The 10,038-nt window shown below is 40.1% G+C and overlaps 2 protein-coding genes across 2 annotated transcripts in view; both read right to left on the bottom strand.

Annotated features, from left to right (window-relative positions):
* The window catches only part of LOC134214641 (uncharacterized), a 205,824-nt gene that overhangs the window by 171,512 nt on the left and 24,274 nt on the right, over positions 1 to 10,038 (bottom strand). The gene's annotated exons all lie outside the window — the stretch shown is intronic.
* LOC134214631 (eclosion hormone-like) lies at positions 2 to 943 on the bottom strand. Its single transcript, XM_062693953.1, has 2 exons — positions 778 to 943; positions 2 to 704 (listed from the first exon to the last, which is right to left on the bottom strand). The coding sequence occupies exons 1-2, from the start codon at positions 866 to 868 to the stop codon at positions 505 to 507; spliced, it is 291 nt and encodes a 96-aa protein (XP_062549937.1). The 5' UTR covers positions 869 to 943; the 3' UTR covers positions 2 to 504.

Here is a 10,038-nt window from a genome sequence, read left to right as displayed (position 1 = left end):
GACTTGTAAGAACGCATACAGTTGGATAAGGGAAAGGAAAAATATGTCTTAGCTAAGGGACGGTACACTTTATTTTCCTGGGTTTTTCAACCCCTTCCCTCCCCCTTTGTAAGATATTTCCCATACAACTTTTTTATTAGCATTGCATCCCTCACTGAAACATTGCCCCCAGCTTAGTGTTCATTCATAACTTTCACAGTTATTCATACATATGTATATCATAAGGGTGATAAGGCTATTATAAATACTTTTATGTCCATAGGGAATTCGAGAATATTTTCAACCCGAAATTTACCCAATGGGTGCATTACGAATGGCACCAGCGCGGAATCTAATTATTACCGTCTATTGATCACATCGGTTATTTTTATATTCTGCACAATATTTTATTTAATATCTAAGTATACATGTATATCCAATCGACAAACAAGTGCTTATAGTAGGTATAAATTAACAACAACAAGCATCTATAATCCATAATTGTAGACAAAGAGAAAATAACATCTAAACGAACTTTTTCAATTCGGCCCGGTTCAGGAAGCCCGCTATCGATCCGATGTCCTCGCAGTCGGGAATAATCTTGCCCTTGAATTCGAGGCACGCTTCGGCACACAGCTGCCCATCGAAAAACGTTCCATACATGCGCTTGCACTGGGCACAATTGGTCATACACACCGAGACGATTTCGTAACCGCCAAAAAGATCTGTGGGTTGTTTCGGTTGGATTAATTCGAATAGTATTAAAAGAGGTTGGGATGGTTTTTCGGAAAAACTTACCAACGGTGGGATTAGAATATCCAACGTCAGCCAGAGCTAAGGTGCAAACGACTACCGCAAGAACAAGCAACCAATTTGCTCTGGGACTCATTATTGTGCTAATTTCGAAACTCTAAGGATAAACCGGGTTTGAATAAATGGTAACTGATGGTATAGATGGTGCAGATGATTGCTTTTATACGCATTTTCCATCTTCATCTAGATGTGTGATACGACAGACTTTGTGATATGGTTGATTAAATCTCTGCATGGCACATCCTTTCTATTTCACTGTCAGCATGTTGGAGTTCGCTCATAAGTGTAGGTCAGTGCACTTCAAATAAGCCCACTATCGCTTAAGAATCAAAAAAAAAGCTCTGTTCGACAATGCTCAATAAAATATATCGAATATGCATGTCAATAAAAATATATAAAAATGATTAAAATACACATGTTTCTTCTATTGTATCAGAAATGTTACCTTTTCTGTTTCCCTTGCCAGCTCTTCCCATGCTTCTAAAGTTAGATCACCGAACATATCAACATTCTGTCGGATAATATCGACCTAGGTGAATGATGGCCTCCCAATCTTCCTGTATCTTTCGTTTGGTATTTTGCAGCAAATTTGAGCATTGGCGTAACTACAGGGGGCTATAGCCCCACCTAGGATCCAAATAGAGTTTTTTCTACTTGGCATAAGTATTGCACATATCTATCTGTCTAGCTTAACTACTACAGATAATGAAAAACTCTGTTGAATCTGTTTATCAGGTTTTTGAATTTCGAATAATTCAGGACCACGCCTAAACATTTTTTTTTGTGGGAACCACAGGGTTTGAATCCAAAGGAGAATGACACAATCATGTCTGTATATGCACTCTCTAGATAGCAACCGTGAGATTTTTTCGGAATCTGTTACGATAATGAACTAATTCGAGGGTTACCTCATGATAAAGGCCATATCAAAATTATATCAACATATGTTATTATGTTTTAAATTTCTTCAACAAAATTTGTTAGAAATTTGATGCAAGATGTTGTTAAAATATCTAAATTTATATAAAAAATAACACAAAAAGTTTTTAAATTATGTTACAATTTTGTCACAAAGATAACATATTCTGTTAGAAATTTGTAACATAATCAGATACATAATATATTATTTACTGTGTAGTTGAGAGTATTTTAGGTCGTTAAAGGTCTCAAGATTGTGATCATCATCAGATTTTTTTGAATTTGGCTGAACATGATTATTTTTCAAGAACATGAAACTAAGCCTTTGCCAATCTTTTCAAATTATATCAACGTATGATGATCTTTGGTTTGGAGACTTCAGCATGCTGAGGTGACCGAAGAATTTCAAACAAATATAATATTTTAAAATTTTCAAGTTTTCTTGAAGTTTTGTGGAAAACAATTATGATCTCACGCTTTCTAAAATAGACCTACAGGGGTTAGACAAAAAGGTTGAGATATGCAAAATTTTGTCAAAGTTCAAGTCAGCATAACTTTGTGTAGAATGATCCGATTTTGATAAAATTGGGACCATCAGACGCGGAAACTCTCTAGTATACTATCCCGATGCAAAACCTGAGATAGGTCCATGGCCACCGGAGATGTTCCGGGTTTTCTGAGGGTATGTTAAAAACGCATTTTTTCTTTTGCTTGTCATTTTATGTGACGTTTACTGCCATCATGTTTTATGCTTTCCCCAGAAACTAGAACTAATATGCTGACCAATGCTGGCTGCAGGTCTAAAATCCATTAGGTATACGCAGAGATACGGCCATTTTCGTGAAAACGGTGCGGAATTGGCCATACACCCTGAATAAATGTCACTTTCGCAGAACATCCGGAACCTGTTACAAATTGGCCAGAGAGTCTTACAGTCCTTAAAATGTATATTTAATAAAGATTCTATATTCATCGTCTTGGGAAAACATGAATTTCGACACCCATATATGCATGGTCTAGATGGGCATAAACTGGCTCCTTCTGGAAGGCCCTTGGAACTATCATTTTGGAAATATTTCTGTAATCATCGTCTCGCAAAGCCATTAAGTTAGATACTCATATTTGCATTATTCCGATCTGTTATCATTTCATCATGTTCCCGGGACCGTTTTTACGGAAATGGCCATATATCTGCGTAGTTTCGATGGATTCTCGATCTACAGCCACCATTCGTCGGCATATTAGTTCTAGTTTTTGGACAAAGCATAAAACATGATGAAAGTAAACGTCACATAAAATGACAAGCAGTGGAAAAAATGCATCTTGAACGTACCCTCGGAAAACCCGGAACATCTCCGGTGGCCAAGGGCCAATCTCAGGTTTTGCATAAGGATAGTATACTAGAAGAGTTTCCGCGTCCGATGGTCCCAATTTTATCAAAATCGGATCATTCTACGCAAAGTTATGCTGACTTGAACTTTGACAAAATTTTGCCTATCTCAACCTTTTTGTCTAACCCCTGTATAAGGCACAGGATCGAAAATGGATCGATACAACGTTTCATATGCATGTATTGAATTCAGGCAATTACGATTTGTCTGGTAAACATTTTTAGGGATGCTATTTCTTGAAAATATTAAATTTTCATTATACAAGCTAGGCTTCTTTATTTTTGACAAAGTTTTGGCAAATGCCTCAGATTTTAGAGATAGGTTGTTGAAATAATAGCAAACTGGGTGGCACTTAGTTTTTGTAAATCATAGTAAGCCATCAGCATTTGAAATTGTAATTGAAGCAATCTAGCCCAGATTTGAATTTGTACATAACGTCCCCATAGCAACACCGGTTGCTATGCACTTAGTATATAACAACTGCATGGCAACCAGCAACTATAAAACCGGCCTCTGTGGCTACATACTTTTAGTCATAATTGAATAAACCTCCAGTGTTAAGTTATTAAAACGTGTTTCTCTTCAGGTTATGAGCCCAGTCACGCCATACCTAAGAGTAAAAGTGTAAGAAAGTTCTCGAAGCCGTTCCAAAATTCAAAATGTCCAGTGCGAAGAAAGCAGGAATCGTGCAGTTCGCAGGTGAAGGATATGACACGTGGAAGTTTCGAGTGGAGACTCAATTATCGGCCCACGGGGTGAAGGAAGCCATCACAAAGGATGCCCCGGAAGAAGAGGAAGAAAATGAAGAATTCCAGGAAAAGGATGAGAAGGCAAAAGCGCTGCTGGTGGCGTTTATTGTGGACAGTCATCTCGAGTACGTACGCGACAAGCAAATTGCAAAAGAAATGTGGACGTCTTTAGCAAACACCTTAGCGAAAAAAGGTTTTGCTGCTCAGACGTACATTCGGCGATCGATGGCTTTGTTGCGGATGGAGAAAGGAACATCATTATCGGATCAGTTCCATCGATTCGATGAGCTGGGAAGACAGCTGAAAGACGCTGGTGCCACTGTTACTGAACTCGACATGGTGAGTCAGCTTTTTATTTCGTTACCGCCTAGTTACGATGTGGTTACCACGGCGATGGAAAATTTGAACGATCAACAATTGAAGCTTGCCTTCTAGCGGAGGAGCAAAAGCGTTCTGGGAGAGAATCCGGTTCAAGTTCTATGAACGGGTCGGATGGAGTGGTGTTAGCGGCCAAATCCAGTAATCAGCGTGGGAAATCATCGAAATTTTCCGGAAAGTGCTACCACTGCGGAGAGCTAGGACATAAGAAGTTTGATTGCCCCATGGTAAAGAAACGTTCGGGTCGCGCATATGTAGGGTAGAATACGGCATTGGCATCATTTTGATTCAATCACACAATTTCAAGTGTAAGCTTTCATTTGAATAAATTGTTTGTGTAAAAGTAGCAAGATTTGATGTGTTAATCACCGAAACAAATTTGCACCTACGAAATCCTTGCCATTATTGCATTGCCAAAGAAAGCAGCGCACGAAAAGCAAACCGTTACTTACTTTTTTGGATCGCCTGTTTCTCCTCTTTATTGCGTATGACACAACAAATTAAGTACGTAAACTACTTTTTACGCTAAATCACCACTTGATTATCACCACAAAGAGCAAATTTATGCAACATTGAGTTCTCCAAGCGCAGTTTTTCGCACATTAACGTGACTGTATAGAATATATAAAGTAAAAGTGGGTGGTAATCTTGTTGCGGCAAAAATATCACCAATACTTTTGGAGGAAGACAGAACATATTGACAGGAATACAGCGAAGTCACGCACACCTTCATTCATTTGGAGAAGTCAATTTGCTCTATGTTTCACTAAATAAAATCGGAACTGTTCGTTTTCTTTGACAGCAGCACACTTCGGAATAGAGCGAGAGAATGTGTTTGTGAGCATATCAAACACACGCTAAAAAGATACCACGCACAATTCTATGTGAGTTGATTTTAGCAAAAATACGAACAAAATATCCGGCGATGGCATTTATTTAAAAAAAAAGTGTTAAAATACAAATGCTTCAGATTTTTTACGCAGACCATGAATTATATCAAAAGTGATAGTAACATCGTAGTATTTTAACCCTTATGTGGCTGACAGGACCGCTTTCCTTTTGCAACTTCAATACTTTCCAAGCTCATCAAATAAATCATAACCATTCCCGTTCCTACATAGCGCATTTCAACCATAAATAATTGCCTACTTTTAGGGTATTATCTATTATTCAACTCTGAAACGTAGTGTAAGAATGGGGTGGCTCCAGCGGCTGGATAGGACAGTGCTGCCCATTATTCAACATATGAAGACTTACGAGGTGGAATATATTGTTAATATACTATACTACCAGAACCGAGCTTCGTTTTACCTGAAATTGATTAATTATATATTTTTTACATTATTTAAAAGACGGTTGAATAGACGAAATTTGCAGATTTAGATTCCATTTTTTAGATTAATTTTCGATTAAAGCAGAAATTTGTACTTTATTTGTATGGGAGTCCCCCCTCCAAAAGAGGAGTGGTCTAATACCATCATAAGAATCTTTATCGTTCCCAAAAACCTCTACATACAAATGTTCATGCCGTTTCCTAATCTATAAGGGCAGCTAGACAAAAATTCTTTCTAATGTGTATAGATTTGGTTTTACGTAGTTTACGTCGAGCGGTCGTGTCTTGTACACAACCACCATGATTTTTTTGATGAAACAAACATATCATGTAAGGACCGCAAAGAGCAAGTTGTATATTTGAAACTGGTTGATAGATTTTTGCTCACGACTCTTATGGAACGTACCATAGATTGACCAACATGACCGCCAATTGTCAAATGGTTGTTCGAACAACTTCACACACGTTCAAACAAAGCAGCAACCAAAGCGTTTTCCTCGGGCGGAGTCAATGGTCGTCAAACTGCTTGACTGGTGTGTACGATGCATAAGGCATTACAAAAGACAAAAGATGTAAATCTTGGCAGCGGACAAAAAGCACATAAAATCCCTTCTCCAAAATGGCCAACATTATTCAAATAGGATGAAAATGGTAAAAGTTATGAAAATGTCAATATACACACTGAATACACTAGTACCCTATCTGCCATTCACGTCTTTTTTTTTGTTGGCCGCATAAGGGTTAAATTTGTTTTACAATGTGTTTAAATGCTTTTGCCTATCTGTCTACATGACATAAAATTGATGCCAAGGCTAAAAATTGATGGTTTGTTTTAAGCCAGTTTTGATAAAATTTGTTCCAAAATTGAGTGACGCGAAATGAGCGTGCGGTCGATTAATATGAATGAATTTTACTATTGGAGGATATAAATAACCAGCATTTGGCACCAATACATTACCAGTTTTCTACTTCCATGTTTAGTTGCCAAAGGGAGCAAACTCATTGCTGATAATAGAAATTGCTATGCCAACAGAAGAATTTCCCTAGCTAAAATTCCTGTCGACAAAGAGGTGGCGCTGGTTTCAGGAACAAGTGTCACGAGCAGAACGTAATCGAGTGGGTCCTGGACTCGGGAGCAAGTTATCACATGGTCAGTGACGAAAGCCATTTTGAGGAACTGCAAGTGCTACAAGATCCGTTTCACATCGACAGTGCGAAGGATGGCGAGGATCTGGTAGCAACCAAGCAAGGTACTGTGCAGGGCAAGTCGCACGTTGGTACACTTTGTCATTTGGGCATGTGCTGTTCGTTGACAAGCTGAAGTACAATTTGCTATCCTTGTCGAAATTGTCGAAGCTACTGAAATTACTGGGGAGAAGCGGTCCTGAACGCGGTGTATGTCACGAACCGAAGTCCGACTGAAGCGATAAAAGGCAAGCAAACACCTGCGGAACGTTGGCATGGTGAAAAACCTGATGTAACTAAGCTAAGAGTATTCGGGTGCCAAGTTTTCTCCTGGGTACCGAAGCAGAAACGAAGTAAGCTGGATCCAAACGGGCGAAAGTGTGTCATGCTGGGATATGCACCAACTGGATATCGTCTCTGGGACGAAGCATCTCGGAAAATGTATGTGGCACGTGATGTCCGGTGCAACTAATCATCATTTCCATTCAAGTTATCGACTGAAAGCATTGATCATTGCCTGGTTATTCCGGAGAATGTATCATCGTTATTCAAGCTGTAATATACTCGTGGGAGATTGGGTTCTTTAAACGATATAAATTAATTACTATCGAGACCGTGATACTGTAAGTGATACAGGTAAACGCGCGTCTGCTCGGGTGTGCAGTCAGTGATAAAACTGATCTTTTATTTGATCGATCGCTAGGGGCGGATACCACACAAGCAAGAGGGGGATAGTGAAGTATTTGAAGATGCTCGCCATTCCGTTGATAATTTCGTAGCTGGAGAGGAAGACAACATTGAAGAAGGCACCAACGCACTCCCACCACAATCAGAAAGGAACGAACCATGTGATGATGTTCCGAGGTCTAGTGGTCGGGAGTGCAAGAGACCAGGTTGGTTTTCTGATTTCATTTCATACAAAGCTCTTTCTGCTGGTGCACATTCTATACAGGTTCCCGAATGCTACAATGAGGTCCATGGTCACCCGAACGAGTCTGAGTGGAGACAAGCGATCGAAGACGAGCTGACGGCGCTGCAGAAGAATAAGACATGGACCATAGTGAAACGTCCTCCAGAGGTACATCCCGTACCGTGTAAGTGGGTGTTCAACGTGAAGACGGATGCTGAAGGGTGTCCAATACTCTAGAAGGCAAGGCTGGTAGCTAAGGGCTACGCACAAAAGCGACACGTGGACTACGAAGAAACGTTTACACCTGTGGCGCGGTTGACTACAATCCGAACTCTTTTGGCACTAGCCACGACGAATGAGTTGAAGATTCACCAGCTAGATGTCAGGACTGCTTTTCTGCATGGTAACCTCAACGAAAAGGCACAGACAAACAGACATAACACTCGTCAAATTTCCATCGTTCACTGATTTACTGGTCAATTTCAAATAATCATTAGTTGGCCAATCGATCAATCGTGGCGCGCGCATCGTTTTTGTTCGAGTTTGACGTTTGCTCACTACCGCCATCTGGTTCGTAATTTGCCCAACTAACTGAAATCAACAGATGTCGTTAGTGTTTAAACGACGATGAATTTGATGAGTAAATGTTCAATGTGTTATGTCTGTTTGTCTGTGGAAAAGGGGTACATGCAGTGTCCAGAGGGGGTGAAACTAAACCCCGGTGAGTTGTTCTTGCTGCATCGGTTTCTTTATGGTTTAAAGCAATCACCCAGGTGCTGGAACAGCCATTTCAACGAGTTTTTGACGAGTGAGGGTTTTACAAGATCGAATCACGACTATTGTGTATACGTTCGAGTTTGTGACGGTAATACAGTATACATTGTTGTATACGTCGACGATCTGCTGATCGCTGCCAAACATGAAGCCGACATCCAGCCGAGCATTGGAAACATGCCAAACGTGCCCTACGGTAAGGGATTACTGTACCGAAGAAATATGAAGGAGTCGGAAGTAGCTGCCTACGTGGATGCAGATTATGCAAGCGACGAGTCCGACCGCAAGTGCGTCTCCGGTTTTCTGCTGAAGGTACATGGAAACACTGTTGCGTGGTCATCAAAGAAACAATCTACAGTGGCAATGTCTTCTACTGAAGCCGAATATGTTGTCATGAATTCCTGCACAAGTGAGACGATATGGTTGACCGGACTAATGACCGATCTTAAACAAGGTCCACTACTTCCGGTACCGCTCTATGAGGATAACCAAGGAGCGAATGCGATGGCAGAACGAGAGGAAACGAAGCGAGTCAAACACATCGATGTGAAGTATCATTTCATACGAAATGCCGTTGCTGATGGTAACATTAAGCTGATATACATTGTAACCCAAAGCAACAAGCAGATATCCTTACGAAATCGCTAGCCACTCCGACGTTTATCGCCTTAAGAAATAAAATAGGTTTAGAATAAAAAATAACTGAGAGGGGGTGTTGAAATAATAGCTGTGTGGCAGATGGTGTTTGTAAATCATAGTAAGCCATCAGCATTTGAAATTGTAATCGAAGCAGTATCATGACTTTTGAAAGAGGACCGTCAGTGTGTGCCAAATCCAGTTAAGGTCACTCCTGACGGAATCCAAGATTAAAAGTGCTCGCGTTTTCGGGGGCACACCACTTGATTCAGAGGCGGCGCACAACTGTCATTTTTGTTGATTTAGCTTTGTTGCGTCGCAGCATGCGTGAAATAATAAAAATGGCAGTTGTGCGTTGCTTCCGTATCGAGTGGTGTGCTTCCGAAAACGCGAGCACTTTTAATCTTGGATTCCGTCAGGAGTGACCTTAAAAAAACATAGGATCCTAATTTCCATGAACATAAGGTGTCCAAGAGGTCTCTAGTTAGCCTTGCGTGCATAGGCGTAGGTTTGCCAATCCGGAGATGGTGTGTTATTTCCGGACCGGTGTAGGATGTTTTCGGGTGGGAAACATTCTAGATTCACTTTGTACTTTTGTACGTTTCCTTTGTACTTGCCCCACAAGATACATACTCATGCAATGGCGGGCATAGAAAAAGCTTTCAATTAATAACTGAGGAAATGCTAATAGAATACTAAATTGGAAAGCCGGACAAGTTCCAGTTAGGATGTAGAGCCATAAAAACAGTAGAAGATGTCAAAGGTTCTCCAAAATGATATTGAATTAAGATCTAGATATCTACTAAATGCACAATAACTAAGGAGGTGTTTCTGTCGAGCAATTTGTATGATTACATCAAACCATACGACTTCAAGGATATTTAAGCCACTTGTAAAGGCCTGCAATGGCTAGTAAAAGTGTTGATTAAAGTCATATAACTGGACTCACTGTGATACCATATCTAACAACAT

This window comes from Armigeres subalbatus, chromosome 2 (genome assembly GCF_024139115.2).
Source record: "Armigeres subalbatus isolate Guangzhou_Male chromosome 2, GZ_Asu_2, whole genome shotgun sequence".
Lineage (NCBI taxonomy): Eukaryota > Metazoa > Arthropoda > Insecta > Diptera > Culicidae > Armigeres > Armigeres subalbatus.
The sequence above is the reverse complement of the archived record's forward strand: the minus strand, read 5'-3'. Positions and strand labels throughout refer to the sequence as shown.

Coding starts and splice junctions, on each gene's coding strand:
- LOC134214631 (XM_062693953.1), bottom strand. CDS start 868: ATGAGTCCCAGAGCAAATTGGTTGCTTGTTCTTGCGGTAGTCGTTTGC. Junction 705..777: donor ATATTCTAATCCCACCGTTG/GTAAGTTTTTCC, acceptor AACAACCCACAG/ATCTTTTTGGCGGTTACGAA.